At 40.8% G+C, this 27,140-nt stretch overlaps 1 protein-coding gene across 1 annotated transcript in view; it reads right to left on the reverse strand.

Annotated features, from left to right (window-relative positions):
• LYST (lysosomal trafficking regulator) overlaps nt 1-27,140 on the reverse strand; it is a 461,445-nt gene that overhangs the window by 302,368 nt on the left and 131,937 nt on the right. The window contains exon 17 of the mRNA XM_075200948.1: nt 6,087-6,332. Within this exon, the coding sequence (XP_075057049.1) occupies nt 6,087-6,332 (246 nt within the window). The remainder of the gene's footprint in view (nt 1-6,086; nt 6,333-27,140) is intronic.

Here is a 27,140-nt window from a genome sequence, read left to right on the forward strand (position 1 = left end):
TGCTGAGTTGATCCTTCAGAATCTCTGGCACATTATGCCCATTCCTCATGTATGCTTGTATTATTTCTTCCCTGATTCACCTGGAAATGGCTTGTTTAGAAGGGGAACACCCCATTTCAGAGGTCCTGTAGGAATCACAAAATGTTGTCCCGTGCTTTTAAATCCTTCGATCCTGAACAAATATATGGAAACTGTCCTAACCACGTCCAATGTTTGCCATTTTCATTCCTTTTCATCATAAGTTTGTGGAATGTAGATACTACATTTGGCAGAAACTGGATTGGCTTTTATCTGTATAGATATTCAAAAAGGGTTCTTTAAAACATAGTGTTTGCAATTTTCAAACCCAGCAGGAAAAAGTAACCACCACCTTTAGCGTCATCCATCTCAGAGAAACCTCTTGATCTAAAAGGGTCAGATATCAGGATGTTGAAAACGAATTTGAGGAGCCACAAAAACCTAATAGAAGGAAAGATCCTCTTCATTGCTTGAAATAAATAAATAACCAGTTCCTCTGAAGCTAAGTTGGCCTAATAAAAAGACACTCAGTGGCATACTTGTAACTTGAGAGTAGATAAGGGAAGACCATTGCTGAAACCCTTCTGGAGGAAGTCAAAGATATGTGGACAAGTGGCTGCAGTCAGTCTACATTTAGACTCACACCATGTGATAAAGTTCCTCCATATTCTATAATAGATTATCAAAATGTTTTTCTTCATTGCTTGTAAAAGTGTGTTGATCACTAATTCAGTCACTCCAGATTAGGAGGATGATTTGAGCCTTGAAACAGGAGGACTGGTGGAAACCACTGATATTGCGGCCAGAAGGAAATATAACTTCTGCTTTCTCTATTTAAATCTTTTTTACAATGTGATTGATGAGTGAAAATGGAGGGAAGACATACCACAGGTGAAATTTTTCTTTGTTGCCATGATGTCCTCGAGGAAGTCCAAAATTTTTCTATTATTAGCTGGAACACTTCCTGATGCAGAGCCCACTCCACTGGATTAATTAGTCTCTGATGGAAGTAATTGGCTATTATATACTGTTTGTCTGCTACATGCTATGAGGAGCGTGATTGCAGATTTATTCCTGCCCAAGACATGTTTTTTGCTACCGCAGCCATCATAGCTTTGCTTCTGTACCTCCCTGGTGATTTATTATTTATCTTGCTGTCTGAAAAAATTCTGAGGTGCTTATTTTTTAATTGAAGATGAAAGTGTTGATCTGCTCTCATACAAAACATTTACGTGAATTTTGTTTCTTGTTTTGTGACTATGCTCCTTGTGCTATTTGTGCCAGAAAGTGGCCTCCCCACACTGTGATACTGGACTCTGTCATGACTTATGAGTATGGTTCACTCTGGCTTCAAAAGTGACACTCCTATTGCTTTTAATTTTGAACTTTGTCAAAAAACACCACAAAGTCTCTCGGCTGATGACAGTGTGATAGCATGATTCAGAAAAATCTGTTTGCAATCCTACTCAATTAGAAGTTCCATCTGGAAACTTCGCATGTGCCACCTTGCCTAGGGATGATCCCTACAATAGAAGACATTCTCAATAATTGCAGTACCTTCATTATCACGGTTTGGTGGAAATTCTGTAGTTGATGTGCCAGGGAACTTGAAACATCTTCTTCTGACAGGGATACCTTGCTTTCTATGATGTCTACCTAAACCACCAAAAACTTTATTTACTGTGATGGGATGAGATAACTTTTTGCTTTGTTCACAATCCAGCCATGTTCTTGTAGAAAGGCTGTCACTTGAGCTGCCCTGCTGTTGACAATGTGCTCTGGACAACATCAAAGTGGTGGAGAATTCAAACTGTGAGTAATTAGCACTTCCAATGTACTGACCCATGACCTGAGGAATTTCCTATGATGACCTGCAACAGGAAAATGAAAATAGGATGCCCATTATCATATCCCTGTTGCAGATCATCATAGGAAATTCCTCAGGTCAAGGGTCAGCACTTTCAATTCACCTCCCTGCCGTCACAGAACTTTTAACAAAGTGCTAATTACTGTGATGGCGGAATAGGGAAAACAAGGGTTCGTGAAGGTCTATTGACATGATAAATTCTCCTTCACTGATGGTAGTGAGAATAAATTTCACAAACTCTATGCAAAAGTGTCTGGTATAGACATACAGTATATGGACAAAAGTATTCGGACGCTTGATCATTACACCAACAGGGACTGTAATGACATTGTATTCAAATACATATACTTTAATATGGAGTTGGTCACCACTTTGCAGTGATAAGAGCGTCCACTCTTCTTGGAAGGCTTTCCACAAGATGTTCGAGTGTTTCTGTGGTAATTTGTGCCCATTCATTCTGTAGAGCATTTATGAGGTCAGGCACTGATGTTGGATGAGAAGGCCTGGCTCGCAATCTACATTCCAGTTCATCCCAAAGGTTTTCGATGGGATGGAGGTCAGGGCTCTGTGCAGGCCAGTCAAGTTCTTCCACATCGAGCTCCTCAAACCATGTCTTTGTAGTCCTTGTTTTCTGCACTGGGGCACAGTCATGTTGGAATAGAAAAGGGCCTTCCCTAAACTGTTGCCACAATGTTGGAAGCAAAGCATTGTCCAAAAAGACTTGGTATGCTGAAGCATTAAGATTGTTCATCAATGGAGCTATAGGTCCTAGCCCAAACTCTGAAAAACAGCACCATACCATTATCTCTCCTCCACCAAACTTCACAGTTGGCATATTGCAGACAGGCAGGTAATGTTCTCTCGACATCCACCAAACCCAGACACACCCATTTGATTGCCAAACAGAGAAGCATGATTCATCATGCCAGAGAACACGTTTCCACCTCTCCACAATCCAGTGTCAGTGTTCTTTACACCACTCCATCCAATGCTTGGCACTTGGAGATGTGAGGCTTGCATGCTGCTTGTCGGCCATGAAAACCCATTTCATTAAGCTCCTGCTGCCCAGTTTTTGTGCTTACATTAATACCAGTGGAATTTTGGAACTCTTCAGCTATAGAATCAGCAGAGTATTGGTGACTTTTACTCACTATGAGCCTTAGAAGTCATTGACCCCGCTATGTGATTTCCCAGGGTCTTCCGAAGTTGTTGTTTCTAAACGCATCCACTTTCTAATAATATCACTTACAGTTGACCATGGATTATCCAGCAGGCATGAAATTTCACGAACCGTCTTATTGCAAAGGTGACAACCTATCACAGTACCACGCTTGAAGTCACTGAGCTTTTCAGAATAACCCATTTTGTATCACGTTTGCAAATGGAGACTGCATGGCTAGGTGCTTGATTTTACACATCTCAGGCAATGGGGGAAACACCTGAATTTAATAATTAAGACTTTTATTGGACAAAGAAGTTTCCCCTGAGACACTGATAGAATTCTATCTTGTTTCCGTTTCTAACAATGCCCCAAACCTATTGTTCTGTGATAGATTGGGCCCATCTTTCTGCATATTGTGTTAATCTGCTTCCTATTTGTGTCAATGGGGACTGGTCCTGGCAAAAGTCATTGCTAAGTCTTCTGATTAATCTTTCCATCTGTAAATCTGAATGTACGAGATGTCTGCTTGGGTGTATTAGGAATATACTGTCTGGTGTATGGTCATCCCGACCTATAACTTATAACTTCTTTGAAATGTTGACTTTTTATGATCCTCAAAAAGTGGAAGCGGTTTCCTCATTCATCCCCATAGCCTGATTATATTACTTAGTATATAATTAAGCAACATTTCCATATTATCCAAATTAAACATCCTAGGTGTTTCTTTAATCTCTCCAAATTCATTATTAGAGGAGATTCTAAATTCTCTGAAGAATTGAGAATTGCATACTGCACAAAACAAAAACCCTTCAGGGTCTGTTGTCAAAGGTTTATGTACTTTGCTCTCCTTCTTCCCTTCCACGGTCTCTACAAAATTAGTGAAAGAACAGGGTATCACAAATAGCTATCAGCAAGATCAATATAGGAATAAAACATGTAGGGGCTTACCTAGAGCTGGTGCCCTTGTTTGGGGATGGAATTAAGCTTCAACATGGTCAAAATGTCTGACTGTTGAAAGTCTGCTATTCCCAAAAACAGGGAACGATAAATGCAGTTTTGAGTATTATGTTTGCCTGGTCCTCCATTTTGGCACACTCTGACGTGGTGCAAAAAATATTTAATCCCGGTGGTAGCAGACTGGTGTTTCCAGAGTAGCCAGCCCAATCCTCTGTTTACACCATACAGGCTGCGTCACCAGGACCAAAAAGTAGATAAGTCCTTCAACTATAGGAAGAATAACAAACACTTCCTGGCCTACCTAGTTATAGAGACTGGAAAATATATAGGGGAAGCGGAGCAGCTGCCTTACATATCGACTAGGGGTTGCTTTAACTTAACCGGTCTATAACTAACTAAGCTGCCATGGAGGAACGAAGAGGAAAACATTTTTTAAATTTAATCCAACTTTTAATTTGCCAGAAAAAGCTAACTGAAATTTGGAAAAAAAGTGAACAGGCTAAACAATTGTTGTTACCTTCCGAAAATCCTGATTTTCAGATGTGTAAAGGGGGTGAGACTTAACCATAAACTGACAGTTTGGTGATTTTAATTAATTTGATTTTCACCATATGAACAGGATTCAGGGGAAGTACAGGATATACTGGCCGTACATAGATTGATCAGGATATCAAAATAACAGTACTTGATAAGATTTTTATTGGGTAGTAATCATCAACATTTATTTAGGTTTTTACAATTGGGATCAATCACTGTAATAAAACAATACTAGCTAGTACAGGTTGACAGAATTAAGAGGGTCCTACTTGCAAGCTTACAATCTATGGGACATTGGGAGTTTGATACATAAGGTTAAGTGCTACATATTGCATATTGGTGCAGCCAGATTGCAAAGATAAAAGGTGCTTAGTGGGCTATATAAACTAGTCAAACCGCAATGTTGGTCAAAGAGTTGTATTACCACTCAACACCCCTGCAAAGAGCCCCTTTAACTAATTATAATGACAAATTCAGTAATTTCAAATGATCATTGGAAGACCTGGGGGGTAAATGAATCAAGCTGTGAGTTTCCAGCGGGTTTGAAAAGTAGAAATGTTGCCTATAGCAACCAATCAGATTCTAGTTAACATTTAGTACATTCTATAACATGATAGCTAGAATCTGATTGGTTGCCATAGGCAACATGTCCACATTTCAGACCCGCCGGAAAACTCGGCGGGTTTGAAAGTGGAGATGTTGCCTATGGCAACCAATCAACACCTTGATACACTTACCCCCTGATGGATCTGTTGTATGTTGCCAGCTTAATTGTTTTTTTTTTTTATTCAAATGGACGTCTCTCGTGATCACTGAAATAACACTATTGTTTTATCATCTCAATCTATGTTCCTTTATTGTTTTTAGTCTCCAATGTTATGTTACACTCATTTATTTCTAAATGCAACTTCAAAGTGTTTAATATTTATATCAAAGGCTGAGTATTTCTGAGCTAAATAACATCCCTGAATTAACTGAAGCCTTTATACTTTAATAAAAAGTGCTTAATGGACTTTTTTAGTTCTCTGCATTAGGTTGTCTTGATAGGAGGTATATTCTTCTCTAACACAGCTGAAACAGAATGACTGAAATCCACACTGTGGACAGTTTGATTTGTAAACAGGGTCTGGGTCAGCAATATGACATAGCTCAAATGACTTATCTCTGCATTTTGACCTAATGTTTTAAATATGTGGGAATAGCTTCAGATGTCTGTGAATAAGTGGAGACGCAATGCTTAACTTTTAAAAACAGCTGTAGTGGAATGTCAGGCTAATGCTGAACAATGTATTTTACCATTATGTTGCATATCTGAAAAATGTTGTTTTGGCGTTTAGTAGCAATTGGTATTAAAATTCAATGCAATGTTTGACAGGGCAGCACCAACGCTGACAAACTGGGCAGTTGGCTACTACTAGCTGCAGAGTAACCACAATTGTTTTGCTGGAATCCAGAAAATTGTGTATATTCCAAAAAACAGTTTATTTTGCAATTTATATAATGTTATTAAAAACTATTTGATTTGAAGAAGTAACAGAAACTTACCCTTGCAAACAGAAACACAATTGCTCCGATTCCTCCAATCTCATGCAGAACACTGTGTATATTTTTCGCGACGCATGGCTGTAACATTTTCAATGCCTGAGAATCCAATGTTTTACTAGTAACTTCTTTTGCACTGAATGGTCTTTGAGAGGATGACATTTTCGTGCTTCCTTTCATCCTGATTACAGGTTCATATATTGTGTAATGAGCAGGGCTATTCACATCATACACAACTGCAAGATTTTCCTAGGACATCAAAAACAATTAAACAATGTAATCATATTCTAATGTTACATTCAAAATGATTAATAAAGAGCTTTAATAACTCATACAGTATTACATAGCACATTGTGTAAACTACCTTACCATTAAGGTATGTAATTAATGAACCTGTACATTCCAGGATAGAGTACCATTGCAATTTCACTACACATTTCTTTCTACCTAATAGAGCTTTGGGTATTTAGCTTTTGATTTACTCATGCTATACACCTGCATGCAAGAATTTCTTTCCTAGCAGTCATTTCAGAGACTTCAGAAGCCCTAAAGTAGACAAAAGAACGTAGCTTACCTTTTCCTTCAGTGAAGCGTCAGAGGCTGCAGACGAAAAACAGTTTTTCCTGGGGCTCAAGCTTAAAAGGGGCTGGCAACAGGCTGTGCTGTGTGCATATGACTGTATGAACTAATAAAAAGTCGCAAGCACTGAGTTCACAGCTTCCTATTGGTCCTCCAGCACACACACACTCCTATTGCTCCTCCTCCCACAGTACTCAGTTCTGAGAAGCTCTTATTTGTTTACATAACACCTGTATTTTTCAATATTATTCATTTATATTTAATATATTTCCACTTGTAGATTGCGTAGAGTGACTCTTTGATTCCGGTTACATATTGAGGTATATGCATTGACAAACTGTTCTTAGCTAACTGGTTATGCTTGTCAATAAGCACTTTTTAAAAAACATGAGAATAAATTGCTGTACAATAAGAAATCTACATATTTGTATTTTACGAATATTAGAGAGCATTATTATATTAAGTGCAAAACAAAAGAGGTCTGCGCGCTGCAAATTATTTTAAGCTGCAAGCAAGGTGCATTGGTACATACAAAAAAAGAACTATGGCACACAAATTAAAATGCAAATCTGTGATGGGGGAAATATATAATGAAATGTAAAATCCAATAAATAAAATGGGTACCTAAAACTAAATTGAAAGAATGTGTGTAGGAATAGTCAGAGGTGTGAGTATAAAAAAGACCTTATGGTACTATGGAATTAATAAGTATGTTACACTATTTATAATGCCAATAAAATTTTATTAAAGCAATAAGTGTAAAGAGGTGTCAATGTGGTAGACTTAAATCTTTTTTTTACAATAATAATAATAAAGTAAATAATTTAATGTAACCAGGCTGGCTTATACTGAGCAGCCAGGTGCTGAGGTTGCTATGGAAACGTAGGGTGAAGAAGAGGTGAGCCATACCAGAGAGTCTGTGAGGAGATGAGAGAGAGGCAGGAAGGAAAAAGCTGCCAGGAAGAGGTGTTCGGGGTCTGAGAGAGGTGGCAGCAACAGGAGAAGCAGTAAGGTGTGTATGGAAAACAGTGTCTTCAGAAACAAGCGAGTGTATAGAGTAAGAGAGGGATACACATGCTATGAAAAGAGAAGCTGGGTGTAGATTTACATAGAGAGATTGTGACAGGATGGACCGCCTATGCCACCCTGTCTGTTGTTGCTGGGAACTAGCTGGGCTTACTTTGCCACCGTCCCCTTTCGTTATTCCGAATACTCCCTCCTGCCGCAGTGGGAGGGGCCTGCTGCCAGCATTGAGCTCTTTCTATGGCACTCGGAACTACGTTCCTCTGGGTAACTGATGCTGCTAGCGTGCCTCGTTGCTGGTGTACCTGGGCTGGTACTCCTGACCTCTTACTATGGATCAGGGTTGCTGTGGATGGATCCCCCCTGGCCTATCACACTGACCAGGGTTGCATGGGTAGCAGGCAAAGAGGTGGTACTGCAAAGCTTGGGTCCAAACCTCAGAACAGCCGGAGAACAAATTAGATTTAGGGTCTAATCTGCAGGTCACAGGAATACAGCAATATTGAAGATGTTTCCAAGTAGGTCTTTGAAGCAAGATGTTAATTTGCTCTCACTGGTTAAAAGTCCCAGTGATTAGGTCAGTTGAAATCAGAAGAATACATTTCAATGTACAAGTCAGTGCATTTTATACAGATCTAACATAACTACTAGCAAAGGTAAGCCAGCCCCTTGGACCTAGCTGGCTCCAACCCATCTAGAATATTCCCTTAGATTTCAGGATGTAATCTAATTTTGCATCTAACACTTGAACTTCCAAATCCCCCTGTTTTCTTCAGATGTTCTGTCTCCATTGTTTAGAGTTACTGTCCAACAGAATCTACATTCAGGTAACGGCCCCCTGTTGTGCATTCAAGTGTTGGTCGCTCACATTGAATAGACTTAATTAGCCTTAATTAGGACATTCTCTAGGTTACACAACAGACTTACAAACATAAATCAAACATATACCTTATACATGAATGCATTTCCTTGCACCAAGATATGCAAAAGGATTTCAAAACAAAGACTTATTGTATCAGGTATACATGAGAAATAAGGTATTTGCGGGGCATGGCCTGGCAGCCATCTGAGCTAGACAGACTTTCTGTCTCTAAAATCGGCAGCCATCGGCGCTTATAAACCTCTGGCGTGCCCTATCATTTGTGCCACAGCAAGAGGAACATTATCCCTGACTGGAAGAGAATTTTTGCCCAGTGAGAGCCCATCTACCCGGAGAACATAGGCCAAGTCGGCGGGCGTGGGAGCAGATACCCGAAAGGAGCCCGGGAAGATCGGAGGGATATGGTCCCACTGCCTCCAACCTGGGTTACATTCGAGCCAGAAGGCTCCCCGAAGTTCCAGTCCGGCTGGGTGGTGAGAGATCCCCGGCACAAAAAACAGGAAGTGCCGGGCTGATACCTGGGCCGAACTTCCGGATATCGCTATCCGAGGGTATCTGCCGCGCTGAGCCGGGGAGATAGTGAGGAACAACTGAATACACTGGAGACAGGTCAGTGCAGGTCGGCCACCGTTGACAGAAGAGACAGCTGCCCTACTTTGCAGTACACACCATCCCAGCCTGCTCCCTGCTGGTGCTCTAGAGAAACCAAGCACTTGCTCTTAGGCCACAGCATTGTAACCTTTAATTTGGTGGAGACGGTCATGGAGCCCATATCTATGCCCTAAAATGCAGCGTTAACTATTGCCGCATGCATCCTACAATGTTTAGCCAAGAATAGCATACCCCTGATATATGCAAGTGATGAAACTCTGCCCAGCCTGTCATTTGCCTTATTATATTGATCAAGTCAACAGGAATCTCCTATGAGCTGCTGATGACCCTGGGTCCAATCATAAGCCTACTCACACAGAGCCAGCCCTGATCAGGTTGTGCCGGTCTCCTGGATCTTTCCATTTGCAGACTGCTATTCTATACCTCTATATCTCTTGATATGGCTCCAAAAAAGATTAAAAATATTAAAGCATCTATACCTGCTAAACAGATACCCTTCTTCAAGCCCCAAAGCCAGAGAGCCTCATCTTCATCAGCGCGAGCAGAGGGAGGCCAGGAAGAAACATTCAGTCATTCAGATGCCACTCTAACCGATCCCTGTCCTCCTAGAGAAGCCCTGCAGCAGATAGATCCTGAGACTTCGATCTCATACAAGTCAATGCATCTGCTGGCTACCCTGAAAGCCGACCTGTTTGCAGAAATGTGCTCCTCCATTAAAGCACATCAAACTGAGGTGGCAGGGCTGAAAGCAGGGCTGACCATATGGAAATTAAAACAGAAGAGATAGTTGCATCGCACAATGAGCTAATAACATCCCACGAGCAGTTGGAGGCTGAGGCGAGTTCCATGAGAGTTAAAATGACAGATTTAGAAGACAGATCACGCCAAAACTTAAAGATTCAGGGAATCTCAGAACAAGTTTCTAATGCAGATCTCTACTCATTTGCTACTAATCTGTTCCAGAAGCTCTTACCCACAGCCTCTACGCAGGAACTGCTTCTTGACCGTATTCACCACTTGCCTAGGGCTAGAAACATATCTGATGCCCGTCCCAGGGATACCTTACTATGTGTCCACTTCTTCAACATCAAGGAATGTATCCTATGGGTAGCGAGAGAATCGGATGCCTCAGGGCCCTTACAGGGACTCCAGCTGTTCCCGGACCTTTCCCAAGCTACAGTCGCAAGACGTAGCTCATTTCTTCCGGTAACAAAGCTTTTGAGAGATAAAAGTATTCCATACATATGGGGCTTTCCAGTAAAGCTTTTAGTCCACAGAAATAATGTTTTGCATGTCATATCCTCGGTAGAGGAGGAAACTAAGCTCCTAACATCCTGGAGTCTCCAGACCCACCAGCCTTACCCCAAACCCAGAGCCCATATTCCTAAGGAATGGTCTACCCAGGGAGGCTCAGCAACTCAGGCGGAGGCATCTTAGAATGTGAGCCTGGGTCTTACTATCTACAAGTTGCAGTTGTTTTTGGTTCTGACGGACTTTACATCTGGTCAGCAGAGTCTCTGGGCCATGGCCATGGAAAATTGTAAGCATGGACATCTGCACACCAAGTCAGGTTTTGATCCCCTGTCCTATCCAAGACTTGTGGAACATATGGGGAATGCCTATGACTGTTATTATTGGTTGTTTAAATGTCTTGTGCTTTGACATTCCTACATTTTCTACGTGATCTCTGCTCCTCTCTCCTCACCCCCCCTTCTCTGTTCCTAAGCGGGTCCTCCCATCGCACAAGCTGAATCCAGTGAGAGGCGATTGTGTACTACGGCTGGAGGGTCTGAGTGACACAGCCTGGTTGATGTATGTATATATTTGTCTTTCACTCAAAGATACCCTGGTGAGAGACATATCAGAGGAGTTGGCTAGATCAGCATATACTACACAAGTTGAAGTCGGGTTACCAATTTGCTGGATATTGAGTCACGCAGGGTTAGGCTCTCCAGTTTATTTGTCTTCTCTTATGACATGTTGTCAAACACTTACTACAGAGTCATACTTATATTAGACTAGTTTGCTGTCAGGATAACAGTTCGAAAAGGTTTTATATCCACAAGTATCTATTCATGTTCTATGCTCTGGTTTATTCTAGTTTATTCGTGTTTCGGTTTTGAGAATTTGCATGCGGGCGGTGGTGTAAAGGGGCTTTGGCCATGCACCCCGCACCAAGTATTTTGCCGCTTTCTGTCCCCCCCCCCAGGGGAGAGTCATGGACCCCTCGCATACCTTCCCATTTTGGTCCCCTCCCTTTTTCCCGGAACACAACATTTTTAGTGCTATGTATGTTTTTTATTGTACAATCCAAGACCCGCTTGTTAGCATCAAGCCTGTTTCCCTACACTTAATTCATATATGGCTCCTACCACTTAAAGATGGTTACGTTTTTTCACTGAACGCTAAGGGCCTAAACTCCGCTAACAAGCGAAGAATGGCACTAACCTCCTTTCATAAAGCCAAGGCATACATTGTGGCCTTTCAGGAAACCCACTTTGCAGCTAAGCCACTCCCAGCTCTTAGAAACCAACATTATCCTAATTGCTATATGGCTAATGGCCCCCATAAAAAGGGCGGAGTGGCGTTATTGCTTAGTTCCAAATGTCCCTTCAAGTTCTCCTTGAAAGCAGAAGATAAGAACGGTAAATTCTTAATAGATATTGGTCAAATGGAAGGAAATTGGGTCATCCTGGTGTCATTATATGCCCCCAATTAAAGACAGATAGCGTTTTTGAAATCCACATTGGTTTTAGTCGATAGAGTCAAAAGAGGTAGGGTAATCATGATGAAAGATTTTAACCTAGTGGTAGATCCGAGACTTGATAGATCATCTAAGCCCAATACACTGCCCTAATCATGCCTCACTGGCCTTTGGTAGGATCCTGGCAGAATACAGCCTGCATGATGTATGGAGGGTGGCTAACCCTAGCGAAAGGGACTATACTTTCTTTTCATCAATGCATAATACATATTCTTGAATCGACCTTATCCTTTCGGATAAGTGGACACTACAGAACACTCAGTGTTAAAAAAAATTTCCATGACATGGTCAGACCATGCCCCTGTAGTCTGGATATGGAAGCTTAGCGGCTCACCTCCTCCGTTAAGGCTATGGCGTCTATCGGCTCACATACTGTCTTCTCTGGAAGTTAAGCTGGTAATTACAGAGTCTATTCATTCCTATATACAAACTAATGATCCTAAAGATACCGCTGAAAATGCGTTGGATAGACTCCACTGGCCCTATATGACAAAAGTTTTAGAACGGTTTGGATTTAGGGGAGATATCATGAAAGCCATCCTAGCTCTGTATTTTAACCTGTCTGCGAGGGTATTCAGTGATGGGTTTCTGTCATATTTTTAATGGTACTCGGCAGGGCTGCCCCCTGTCCCCCCTTATCTATCTTCTTGCGATAGAGTCATTGGCGGCACGGGTGAGGTTGGAGCGGAACTGTGGGGGGGGGGGGTTGGGAGGAGAGGCTGTTGAAGTCGTATAATTGGATGGACGAAAGTATATTGGTTTAATATTGGTTTGCCGTGCGTATTGCGAAGCGTACGCCACGTGTTACGTGGCGTGGTGCGTTCGCCTGGTAAAATACGCACGCACACACTTGCATTACAACAGCTAGTTATTTATATAATTTCATATTGGTTCTGTTACACTGTAATTCAGGAGCAGATAGTATTCGGTTTATTATTAGTCTATATATATATATATATATATATATATATATATATATATATATATATATATATATATAGTGATTATATGTACATTGTAGTGTTATTAAAGGTTTAGGTAATAGGAAAGGTGTCATGCCTGATATCATATTGAAGCCCTAATCATCAGCAGCTGTCCGGTGCAGTCGGCGAAGAGATCGCACATTGCATACTTTAGTTATTGATATTAGAGAGTAAACCTTTTTATGATACTGGCTATGAAAAGGAGCAGACCCCCTGGAGAGAAGACCCCCACCTTTGGATTCCTTAGATTGAATCAACCTATTACCTGTCTGGCCTGGACCCACCCAACGTCTGGACCTATAGAAACAATCTACGTCATCTCTATTGTTCACAATGAAACACTGACTGTATATATATTAGCTGCATCTCACTGGGGCCTCAGTCAACTCTGACACAATATTCTATACAGAATATTGTCCATCGGGTCCCGTGGGTGGGCATGCGAGCGCAAGCGATTACATTGGTATGTACTTATCTTTTGGTATTGGCTGTGCTGTACTGTACTTTATCATAATATAATAATGTATTGAAATTGTTGACTATTTACATCTGCTAAAATAAACCACCATGTGCTTTGGACACACATACAATTGATTGGGCAATGCTTATTTTAAAACGATAGAATTACTTTAATAATTTGGGGGCTCTTGAGTTAGGAGTTACGTTACCGGCAGGTATGCAACGCTTACGATATTCGGTTCCTCAACAAAGGGTGGATTGACGGACGCGTCGCATAAAGCAGGAAAGAACGTAATGCGTCTAATACCTGTGGTTCACTGTGTGTTGCGAAATCGAATGTCCGTTGTTGCATAGACTGAAGGAACGCTAATTAGAATCTAGGGACAAGAAAGAAAAATGTTTCTTTTTATTGTCGTTTTACGTTTTAAAGTGTATTGCATTGCTGAGCGTATGTGTACTTCCTGCTATGCGTACGCGAACTTCCGATAGATTTTCCACGTGGTTGAACAATCGTTTTGATAGTTATTATATGCATAGTATAATTACTTGTGAAAGCCTCTGAGACATTATTACGGTTGTTGGGAACTTTCAATTTTCTGCGCAGAAAAGGTGTATAGTGTGCGATTTTGTAACGTAGATACTCTGTTTATTGTTGAGGTGCTCAGTTGCTGTCTGACGAGGCGGATTGCCCAACTGAAGGACGGTATACAGGGCAGGTATACCGAATGCGAAAACGAAGTTTTCGCAAAAGCGCTACCAATAGATCGCAAGGTTTGCTAATAATTAGTATTGGTAGGCAGTGCGATCCAATCGCACCGTTAGTGCGAATTGGGGAAGCAGCTAGGAGGAATTATACTGGAAAGGCAGGTTGATTGTATCGACTTTGCGCTCCCAGCGATAATAAACTCAGCAGATTTTTTGTGGTTGAGCCAGGGTATCGAGGAGCTGATAGCCCTTGGGGCCCACAGTGATATTTCTGTATTAGGGATCCTCGCCTGGTGCGAGAAAAGCGAGTGAACGCGGCTAACAGAAAATACGTTCACCGAGCATAATAGATCTCTAGCGGTGAGTATAGCAACAGAGTTGAAATTATTTGGAGGAAAGAACAGAGCATTGCGGTGTGTCTGTATTTCACATTTGGCCGGAAGGAACAGAGCATTGCGGTGTGTCTGTGTTCCGGGTAGAAAGTATATTGTTCAACATGGGTGCTAGGCATACGCTAGAGATTGCCAATTTACTGCCTAAGGAAGGTCTTATTGAGTCAGCGAGATTTCTCATGTGTGCAAAATATGGTGCATACGCAACTGTGTATTGTGACACGTGGGTCGAAATGACCAAAGATTGTGATAGGCCTTTCCCAACAACAGGGAGTTTTAATGCAGAGGTGCTAAATACCGTAAAAGATAAAGTACGGTTGATTAAGTCAACGAAAGTGAGAAATGCACATAATCATTGTTTAAAATCGTGGCAAATGGAAGGTAACACGTGGCAGAGCAGCGAACGCACAGCGGAAGTGAGTGTAAGGAAAAACACGTGTTCAGCGTAAGTAAGCGTACCGGAAACAAGCATTCCGGAAGTGTGCGTGGTGAACTGAGCGCAAACACTCCCCCGATAAATTCGGTTGGGGCGGGAAGTACAGCCAATACCAAAAATGTAAAAACTGTAACTAGTAAGTTGTATGTTGTTTTAAGTAACGTTAAAAGTAATGTTTCAGGACAAAGAAGAGGAACGGTCCCACCAGCAGGGGCAGCTGCTGAAAGTGGTGAGAATAATGAAAAGGTTAACACAGGGGGAGACATCCATTGTACTGCAGCAGCAATTTCAGCAACTAGTTTTAGTGATTTGGTAGACTTACATCCTGTCTGCACAGCAGCAGTTCCCAATGGGAAAGCAGACAGGAATAGTGATGTTCCCTTAAAACATGTAGCAAAGCATGATCCATGCACTCGGTCTGAAACATTTTCAATTTTGACTGATTTCCCTAAACCTAGGAAAGATTTGACCAAATGTCAGCAGTTTATTAGATATTATGGTAATGTGTATGAGCCAACTAATAACGATTGGCGAGTATTATTGAAGACCTGTCTTCCTCTCAATACTGACATACAAAAGTTTATTAAGGATTGTATGTTGGAGGAGGATGAATCCTTAACCGAGGATGACAATCAGGACAATATTAGACATATAATCACACAGTTGGCCACATATTTCCCAGTGATAGTGGACTGGAGTAAAATTTTTAGTATCCAGCAAAAAGATAGTGAAAATGCAGCAGACTATTTTTGCAGGGCTCTGATGGAGATGGTCAAATATACTGGGGTACCAGACATAAAAGATAATCCATATTACAGAGAGGTTGCTGTTAAAGTTCTAATGGATGGCCTCAGGGAAAACTTGAAAAGAAGGGTGCAAACTTCATTACCATACTGGAAAGGAACCACTGTAAGTGCTCTCAGGGAGTCAGCTATAGAACATGATAAAAGTATAAATAAACAGAAAGAGACACTAAGTGATAGGGTAATGATAGTAAGTATCCCAGCACTAGAGGGACTGCACACACGACCACCAGCATACAACCCACATAATAAGAAACATAGAAAAATCAGGTGTTTTAAGTGTAACGAAGAAGGCCATTTCGCAAGAGACTGTAAAAAAGAAGAGAAACAACATGAGTTGAGAAAGTGTTTTAGATGCACTAAAATGGGACACCAAGCACAGGACTGTACAATGACAAGAGCGGAAGCAAAGAGACTTGGCCCATCTAAGGGGGAATCACATAGACACCCACAGAGACGGCGCACACAAGTCTCGCAGACTTCTCAACAGTTTCCTGTGCACCTCATAGCAGCCAATGCCTGGGGGGAGAAATATAGCCGACTCTAGAATTAAACTGTGGTAAGTATTAGTGTGCAGGGAACAGATTTAAAAAGGTAATCTTTGTTGATTTTGTTTGTTCGTTTTATGTTGTCACATGTTTGTTTTCCTAAATCGCTGGCCGATGGCAAAGAATAGAAATGTTTGTTTTGTTTGCTGTTTTAAGATAACTATCTTGTTTTTCTTCTCACAGGTAAAGGGGACACAAAAGGAGTATAGACTTAGTGATCAAAAGGGGAGATAGAAAAATAGAAGAATCACTCTTGAAAGACAAATTAACAATAGACAATTGGAACACTCTTGTTTTAGGCTGCAGTGTCTCATGATAATTTGTTTGGCTGAGAATCATTATCCAACAATGAAGTATGTACATACTTTGCGCCAAAATATCGTTTTATGTATTTCAGAGATAATATGAGTCACTAAGAGTACATTTTTACATTTCTCTATCATAAGTTAGAAAAGTCCGTTGAAAAGGTATGTAGTCAATGAGATACCGAGTTCTTACTGAACAAATGACGGACGACACTGGATGGCACTGTTAAGACCCCCTAGTCAAGTATGGGGAGGGGTCATAGTTAGCAAATAGCTAAGGGGAACAGTGGAATGAATACAGTCATTTCCCCATAGAGTCAGAGTCCATGTATGTTTGTATTCAAACCTTTGTATTCCCATCATTCATTGCTTTCCTATTTCTCATTCTTTACACAAACGCTAGTCTCTCTCTCTCTCTCCCTCTCTCTCTCTCCTTCACTCTCCCTCTCTCTCTCTCCTTTCCTCTCCCTCTCTCTCTCTCCTTCCCTCTCCCTCTCTCTCTCTCTCTCTGCTCTGGTAGAGATAAAATCAGACACAGTCTCAACAATGGGGCTAAAACATATTTTTATGTTTTTACATAAGACAAATTCAGAGATACACACACTAGATTGACATGAGTTACAGAAACAGTCAGGGATTTTGTTTTCATGTGTATAGAAACTGCTGATTTTTTTAAGCAGAAAGGTTCTGTTGTGGAAATACGATTCATGTTTTATAGATTGCATATCTGTTTTGTATTGTTTTTTGTTTTTGGTTCGTGCCTCCTGTACAAAAATGTGCCTTTTTATGGATGCACAAAGGGTGGAGACAGGAGATTGCTAGAGGATAGGCATACAGATATGCATCTCTGTGTAGAACATTGGAGTAGGATTTTTACCACAAGATACGACATAATGTGAAACCCTAGAAAATTTAGAATTTTCATGTTTTATAATTTTCACTGTTAGACAGGCATGTACTGGATACTGTTATATTTGAAGAAAGTGTTATAAAAAGAGACCCCTTTGCCTTTCCCACTTAGTCAAGTAGCTGAATATGAGGTACTGAGAATGACATGTGAGTTGGCAGAGGGAAAATCGATTGATATACATTGGTCTTTAGCATTTTTCTAGTCTAGAGGGCGATGTTGAGGTGACTGAGAAATCGTTTTATAGCAATACCAGCACATGATTAGGACACTACATAGAGGACTTTATACAGTGACACAGTTACCAACTGAAGTAGCTGCTAGTAAGGTCCACACTTACATGCACAACCATACAGGGCTGTCACACCAGGGAGAACATAGCTGTCAAATAGACAGCAGGGTTTTATGTGACAGCTAACAAATCTATGTTTTGTATTGTTTTTCGTTGTATTGTTTTAGTTTTAAAAAGGTGAACACACACACACATGCACGCATACACAAATTGGTTAATATAGGAAGATTTGTGTTACCCGAGGGATAAACTGTCTGGAAGGTGAAGAGATGTGGTGAGGAGTCTGGTGGACTCTGGAGAGATGGACAAGGTAGACCAATAGAGCCATCCCATATCCCTCCTGCTGATGGGTTTTCCTCCAGGTAAAACAAATACACGTCATCCAATTACCACCATGCAGGATCCTCAAGTATACACAGGTGTACCAATGAAATATGTCTGGGTAGAGGTGTATTGAAATGTGTCTAATGTATTACTGTATCATACTCAAATCTTTTGTTATTTAATGTGATAGTCCTAGAGTTATAATAGATGATAGGGGTATTCATGTTGTGGATAATAGATGTATAATGTATGAGTAGTGGTAACAAATCACATACTTTCAGTTAGCCATAAACCAGTGTGAACATAAAGTAGTGGTACTCGGTAGAATGAATTGAATAGAATAAGAGTTGGAACTTGATTGAAGTGCCACTAGTCCTTTCCCGCTACCAAAAGATCACCCCTGGGCAGACTCCTAACCTGTCAGTTTTTGAAATGTTCTTGACCCCTCGTGAGATGAGATTGTAACTGGGAGGCTAGGTTAGACCTTGAGAGAAGGTAAATAGCGAGACAGTAACCAAGAACGTCCAAAACACTGTTTCCTGAAAGGTCACACTAACTGTCAGGATGTTGGATCAGGAGAGTAAGTTGTGGAGCAGAAATTTCTTAAGCTTAGGTTATTTGCCAGACAGGTACCAGGTGTAGGCTACCAGCCTCACGGCTTCAAGGGTAGCAGAGATACACTGGTGCCCATACCACCCACTGCAGAGGGGCCAACACTCAGAGAAGGGTCCAAGGGCACTCATGAGTCTGTACTGGAAGGCCTCGAATGCAGTTAGTAGCACCTGAGCCAAAGGCCAAGACTGTTGTCCAGCATGAAGTTGTAGTTTTTCCTCTTTTGTGTTCTCTCATTTCACTCTCTTCTCAGGACGGTTAATTCTTTTGATTATTAGCAGGTGACAGAGACTGGTTCAGGTAATGATAAGGAGGTGTTGGGGAGGAAGAAGTTAGTAGCATAATCAGTCCAGTCAATTACTCTATTCAATTCAGGGGTAAAGGAAAATTAAGAAACCTTGGAGCTTGGAGAAAGTGCGAGGGGCTATTGTCTGAGTAGCATTACGTCCGTAAGTACGGCGACCCCATAGTTAAAAAGAGGTACACCCAGCGATGCCAGTCCAGTAATATTCGGACTTGAGCAGGCATCCTTGAGAATGATTATCATTCTTGGGAGGGTAAGGTTTTAGACCAAACAAAATGCTGGGCGTGCTCACACGTGCCTCAGTGATTATATCAAGTAGGATTAGTTCTCTTTCCACTAAATATTCTTGAGGTACCCGAACTATAGGCGGGAGGTCACTAAGGGAAAAAGTAGGACACCTAGGTCCCTCAGTCTGAAGTCTCCCAATGCTTTGCAAGCCGATCACTGTTAAATCTGAGTATTGAGAGACTGGGAAGAACGAACAGACAATAGCCCGCCCACAAGTGTTGATGAAAAGAACTGGTGACATTATTAGATGTGTGTATATTAACGCAAGCTGAAGGAGATTGCTTATGACATTATTGATAGACATAGGATGATGCTATTGATGAACATGAAGTGTTTAAATGTATTCTGAGCTTGAAGACATGCGTTGGACAGAAGAACCTGTTAAACTTGAAGAACTGTAGTAGAGAATTCTGTATAGCTGATACACGTTCTATTGTACCGTGTACCTTTCCAAATAATGTATTAAGTGTTTTATTGCACCCTTGAAGGGCATACAAAAGGTTATCTCCAAGCTCCAGAAGTGTACGGTTTATAGTAAAACAAGAAGTCGTTTAGAGGATTAAGACTCTCTCTTATGATAACTTGTTTAGATCTACAAACAGCGTGGACATACACCAAGGGGGATTTGTATTACATAACAAGGAAACGTGGTACTGAGATCCTGCTTATAACATCTTTAAGGTGATAGTTTATTGTACTATCAAAGGGTGGACTGTTGAAGTCGTATAATTGGATGAACGAAAGTATATTGGTTTAATATTGGTTTGCCGTGCGTATTGCGAAGCGTACGCCACGTGTTACGTGGCGTGGTGCGTTCGCACGGTAAAATACGCATGCACACACTCGCATTACAACAGTTAGTTATTTATATAATTTCATATTGGTTCTGTTACACTGTAATTCAGGAGCAGATAGTATTCGGTTTATTATTAGTCTATATATATATATATATATATATATATATATATATATAGTGATTATATGTACATTGTAGTGTTATTAAAGGTTTAGGTAATAGGAAAGGTGTCATGCTTGATATCATATTGAAGCCCTAATCATCAGCAGCTGTCCGGTGCAGTCGGCGAAGAGATCGCACATTGTATACTTTAGTTATTGATATTAGAGAGTAAACCTTTGTATGATACTGGCTATGAAAAGGAGCAGACCCCCTGGAGAGAAGACCCCCACCTTTGGATTCCTTAGATTGAATCAACCTATTACCTGTCTGGCCTGGACCCACCCAACGTCTGGACCTATAGAAACAATCTACGTCATCTCTATTGTTCACAATGAAACACTGACTGTATATATATTAGCTGCATCTCACTGGGGCCTCAGTCAACTCTGACACAATATTCTATACAGAATATTGTCCATCGGGTCCCGTGGGTGCGCATGCGAGTGCAAGCGATTACATTGGTATGTACTTATCTTTTGGTATTGGCTGTGCTGTACTGTACTTTATCATAATATAATAATGTATTGAAATTGTTGACTATTTACATCTGCTAAAATAAACCACCATGTGCTTTGGACACACATACAATTGATTGGGCAATGCTTATTTTAAAACGATAGAATTACTTTAATAAAGCATATAAATCATGCCTGTTCGGTGACGATGGCTATTTGTCACAGAGCCGGAGACCTTGTTGCCAGTGATCCACAATATCCATTCTCAATTTAGCAGGGCCTCCCTCTATAAGCTTAATACTTTTAAAACAGAGGCTCTTCCAATTAATATCCCTATTGAGAGGTTACGGAGTTTGAAAGATAATTTTTAATTACTCATGGAAAACTACCGAGCTATTATACCTGGGTATACAGCCAACTCCGCAGCTGGATTCAGTCATAGATAAGAATTTCTCTTCACTTCAAGCTCAGTTAGTATCACTAACGACTACCTGGATGTGCTACGAGGTCTCCAGGCTGGGCAGAATCTCTGCAATCAAAATGACGCTCCCCCTGAAGCTAATGTACCTATTCCACATGTTAGCATTGCGCCTTCCTGCGCGCCTAATGAGCAAGTTAATCTCAAACAAGAAGACATACATATGGAGAGCTAAGCTTCCTCGTATGGCAATGCAATGTATGATCCGTGGGAAAATTCAACGGGGTTTGGCCCTTCCCAATTTGAGAAATTACCAAGAAGTTTGTCTGCTATCCCAGGTGAGGGATTGGTACCTTCCTGAAGGCTAGAAGCCTTGGGTAGACCTGGAGCTGACTTCCCCCTGGTGGATCTCTTGTGGGTGCCCAGAGAATGGAGGCCCCCTGCTAACAGTTTACCTATTCTCACTAGAGATGCCTTAGTAATATGGGACCATTTATGCAGTGTTACTGAGGGGATGCTACGCCTCACAGCTAACGTATCCATACAGGCAGTGGCTAAACAGATTCCTGATTTAAACTTGTCAGGGTGGGCAGCTAGATGTGTCCAAACACTGGGCCACTGTTTTGAAGAAGGTAGACTTTCCTCTTTCACTCACCTCTGCGATCTCTACCTAGAGGGGATTTTGGTCAGACACTGGCTAGCAACTCCGCCACTTAGATACACCAATTGTTCCGCCCATACCATTATATTATTCTAAATTGACGAAGGAGAGTAATAAAGCAGGCATATTTGGTTGGTATAATATTTTGCAAGTGCAAACGGATGCACCCAAGTCCAAAGTGCAGCTCCAGTGGGAGGCAAATCTCCAATTAGAGCTTTCAGGAAAGGACTGGGAGCGTATTTTCTTGAATTCCTTTAAAATATCCAAATGTCTCAACCACACAGAAATGTTAGTAAAGCTTATTAACAGAATGTATGCCTCCCCAGAAAAGGTACACAAAATGTGGCCCTCCACTCCCCCAAAATGTTGGCGTAATTGTTCAGAGAGAGGAGATATACTCCATATGTTTTGGTCCTGCCCAGTGATACAGCCCCTGTGGAATGAGGTATTCACGCTCTTAAATAAGATGTTTGGCTACCCAGTTCAATTGGCCCCTAAATTGGCCCTCCTACACCATTATTCAGCTTCAATTCCGAAGTGGGATAGATATGTGATGGGGCAGATCTTTGTAGCTGCAAGAGCGGCGATCACCAAGGCGTGGAAACAGCCTCTCCCTCCTTCACTGGCAAAGTTTATCTCTAAAATTAATTTCAGTTTTGAAATGGAAACTCTTGGTGTGCCTTATTCCACGGCGGCTGCCTCCCCATTGGTGAAATGGCGGGCTTGGCATATCTATGTGACTGAGGCAGAGGGTGCACCGGTACAAGACCCACAGTAGAGCATTGGAGCTAGAGGTCACCCCGTCCATTTTTGTGCCCGATACAATACATTGAAAAGGGTTTGATGTGTTTTCTTTAAAACATGTATCTTCTGGTATAGATCTTCTGGTATCTTCTGGTTGTGTTCCATACCCACTATGTACCCCCTTTTCCCATTTGTTTTGTTGTCCTTCCCTTCCTCCCCCCCATTTTATTTCTGTACCCCTTAAATTTTTTTCAAAATCCAATAAAAAACTTTTAAAGTTAAAAAAAAAAAAAAAAGGAATAAGGTATTTGCTTTTGAAGGGTTAAAACATAAAAAAAAAAAAAATTCTACCCTGGTATCAGAAATAACGATTTCCTATCTCACAATATCAAAAATAAGTGCACATGTAATTATATAAATAAGCGCCCTGCCAAAAGTTATTTATCAGTGATCCAGTCACAGAGGTATTGTAGCTGGATCACTACAGAAAATCCACTATCAAGCCTCCTAACAGGCTTGAGGGAGATTACACAGCAAAGCGAGCCTATGTACGGAGAGAGAGACTCTCGCTATTAACAAATTGCGTGTGAGCAGAGAGGAACAGCTAGCAAGATCATGCTTGCAGTTAGTCCATGACCCAACAGTGGATAAGACCCTCATCTTCAGTCAAAAGGAGAGAGATAAGTAAAAACACACCAAACACTGACACTATTAAGGCATATATCAGAGACTGTGTTACCTGTCAGAGATATGAAAGTTACCAGCGTTACAACAAGTGCACCAACGTTAATTAGTTAATCTCACAAACTATATAATATTGGCGGGATTGTGTTTGTTGTTGATTTATATTTTCACACTGTGTGTGGGTGCATTGTGGGAAAGTTTGGGGCGCCAGTAAATGTATGTGTGGTGACCATCTTGTTATTTACTCATTACTGTACTGTTTCCTTTGATTAATATCTTAACCGCTGTACCATTTATCCTGTTTATAACTTCCCCATATGTAAATCCGCCTCTCCCATTATTTCCCCCAAAATAAGCACCCAGTTGATTGTTTGCAACCACAGTGTTCGGTACATTATTATTTAGTGGGTTAGCGTGGTCAAGTACAAGGGACTTCCCCAGTCAACCCCTGGTGGATTCCGTCACAGTCCACATTCAACCATACTGTGTAGAAGACACAGGTGGAGGCACTGAATAGAGAGAGAACATTTCACCACCCATTTCGGTGTGCTAGGGAAAGGGGTGCTACATTAATAAAAGGCCTCAATTCTCCCACTAAGCTCTATCATAGTTTCAGATGTATTTATGCTTCAAGAGACCCATTTCAAAGACCCTCACCTTGAATCTAGCAAGTAGAAACAACACACGCATGCTACGTATCAGCAGAATCAAAGGACAGAGGCACAGCTATACTAGTATATCACAGAATACTCTTTAAAGCGAAAGACAATTGTAGATACCTAAAGACGTTCTTCATCCTAATCGCTCCTGAAACTTAATAATTTTAAAGAAAAGGATGGCACACTAATATATGAATCAACAAAAATAGCAATTCAATTCCACGTTTATTATGCATCACCATATGACCTAAATCTAAATTTAAAAACAAATAATTTATGCATTCTTGTCACCTCCTGGTGGCTTTTAAGTTCAGTTTAAGTTAAGATCTCAAAATAGAAATTACTGCAGAAGAAATTAATGGTGCTATCAAAGAACTTAAAATACACTGCAGAGCCAGGACTGGACTGTTTCACTGCCTCACACTAGAGGAAATTTTCAGGTGTTCTGGTCCTCATGCTGATGGGCTTATTTAGTTTGATCATACAAGACTTTAAATTTGATGGGGCTACCACCAGATCTGAAATAGTGGCAATATCTAAACCAGGACGAAATCTGAACAGCTCGGGCAGCTACAAACAGACTTCCCTCCTCATTGTACTTTTCAAACCATTTTTAAAAATCTTAGCAAATTAGTGGGGTTCGGTCACAGCTTTCCCTGGTACATTTGGACCAGGAGAATTTTGAACCAGCTGACAGGCATCAGATACCAAGAGGACCATCAATTTAATCTATGCAGTGAATAAAAAGGTGCACTTGGCTCCGGTAGTGACTCTTGATACAGATGAAGCCTATGGCAAGTTAGTGTGGCCTCTCTAGCAGAAAACCCTATCAAGCATAGGCAACAGGGGTGCCTTTTGCAGGGACACAGATGCTCTAACCATAACCCAACAGCCTCAGTTCTTGCCAAAGATTTCTCTTCATCCACCATCTAAATCAGAATTGGCATGAAGCATAGATGCCCCTGTCCCTCTTAGTCTTATCCTAGGGTCAAGAAACCACTAGCGGTGAGAATATGCAATAACCCAGATTTACCTGGTATCAAAGTTGACTCTTGGGAGAACAAGAAAGCTTTCTATGCAGATGACTTACCACAAACAATAACCAAACAACACAACACACTCCCTAACCTTTAAGTTATTCATTTTCTTAACATTAGCCACCCAGTTATCCCTATATTCAACTATTTGCCTATAATTCACAAAAACTCAACAAAACCTGGACGACTGATTATATCAGGCATACATTTCATTATGGCAAACCTCTGTAAATATATAGATTCACTTCTTCAACAGTATGTGAAAGAGCAAAGGTCACACTTGCTAGACATAACACATACTTCAGATTCTGCAAAATACAACATGGGAACAAGATCAATGGCTAGTGACAAGTGATGTCACTTCATTGTATACAATTATCAATCATCAACAGGGCCTTGCAAGTGTTACACACTTTCTGGAGAAAGAAACTGCACTAGATCCCCCAAACGTCATTTTCTTCGTTCAGGGGTTAGACATCATCCTAAGACACAATTACAGTTTCTGGGAGAGTTTTACCTCCAGAAAACACGGGCAGCAATTGAGACTAGGTTTGCCCCCGAGCTATGTAAATTTATTCATGAGGAAGTGAAAACAGGATCACATCAGGTCAGGGCTTGACTATGGGTTAAACTTAGTCCAACACCAACAATAGAAACCTACAATTACCAACGAAATACAGTAACACGAGTATGGAGTCTCTAGACTTAGAAATGTTTGTAAAAAAGAAAAAAATAGAAACAAAAACATTCCACAAGACAGTGGATGTAAATAATTCCATTCTATCAACAAGCAGGCACGACCCAAATTGGCTAAGAAATATACCTACAGGACAATATAAAAGACTCAGACGAAACTGCTCCCAAACTTTTCAGAAATCAAGAACAACTTAGGATCTAGTTTCTGGAGAAAAAAAATTGATACAAAAGTAATGGATGGTAAAATCAAAGCAACAAAACTAAAGGAGAGAGAACCACTACTGTACACTCAACAAAATATTTCTCATCACTTGGAAGGTGAAATCATTAGATCAACTCTACACAATTCTATTGCCATTCTCAGAAGTAATATTTAGAAAGGCATTGGACCTCAAAATAAAACAAATTAAAAATAATTTCAAACCACATCTGACCACGTAACACACCTTCACAACATAGTCTCAACAACCACAAATGGGGGGTTCTACCACTGTAAAAGGTGCTCAAACTGCAGAACACTAAACTATAAGACCACAAAACCCACCAGAGATTGTACCTCCTAACAAACTTACAAAATCAAGGATAGTCTGACAAGTGACAGCAGTGGAGTAATATAGCTCATAGAATGCCCATCTGGTTCACAGTATATAGGGAGAACAATAAGACCCCTAAAAGCAAGGCTATCTGAACAAATGAAAGGACTCAACACAGGAAATGAAGCCCAGACCATTATATCCAAATAATTCTTGACATTTTATGGTCACATCATAAACAAACAACTAGGCACATATTTAGTCCAAATATATCGGAATAGATCACATACACCACAACCCACCAACAAGCAATTACTCTGTATACACCATTCTGGAAATACACCAAATAAGGACCCAGAGACCTAATCTTCATATCCTGGGGAACTAGCACCACTTACAATGTATAATGAAATGGAAAAACCGCCTGAGGATACGACACACCATATGGAAGACATTATTGAAGAGACCAAAGAGAATATGGCTGTGGACTATGTGCAATATTAATACAAACACCAAAAGTCCCAGCAATATCATCATAGAGAGGGACAATACAGACGCTTTTATCACAACAGTTTATCATTTTATAAAGTGAATTCTTACATACAGAGGACAAAGGCAAACGTGTGACACCTGTAATCTATAATAAATCACAATTAGCACTGCTTCTACACTGATCCTTGAAGAAAGCGGTTAATCAGTTGAAACATGTTGTAAGAGAAATTTCAACAACCCTATTCTATACAGGGACAATTATATGCTTTTGAACAAAATACAGGAAGAAACTAGCATTAGGTAGACACCGCTGTCCGGAAATCGCTGTGCATTCCACATTGAAAAGCATGAAAAAAAACAGACACGCTATAGACGGGCACTCTACAGTTAGAAGTGCTGAGTATTTGAGAGCAGAACATGAGGATACCAGTACGATAATGCATACTGGGGACTTGTCATAGCTGCATAGAGCAAAACCAGACTTCCGCTGAGAAAACCATATCA

This window comes from Mixophyes fleayi, chromosome 3, assembly GCF_038048845.1.
Source record: "Mixophyes fleayi isolate aMixFle1 chromosome 3, aMixFle1.hap1, whole genome shotgun sequence".
NCBI classification, from domain to species: Eukaryota; Metazoa; Chordata; class Amphibia; order Anura; family Limnodynastidae; genus Mixophyes; species Mixophyes fleayi.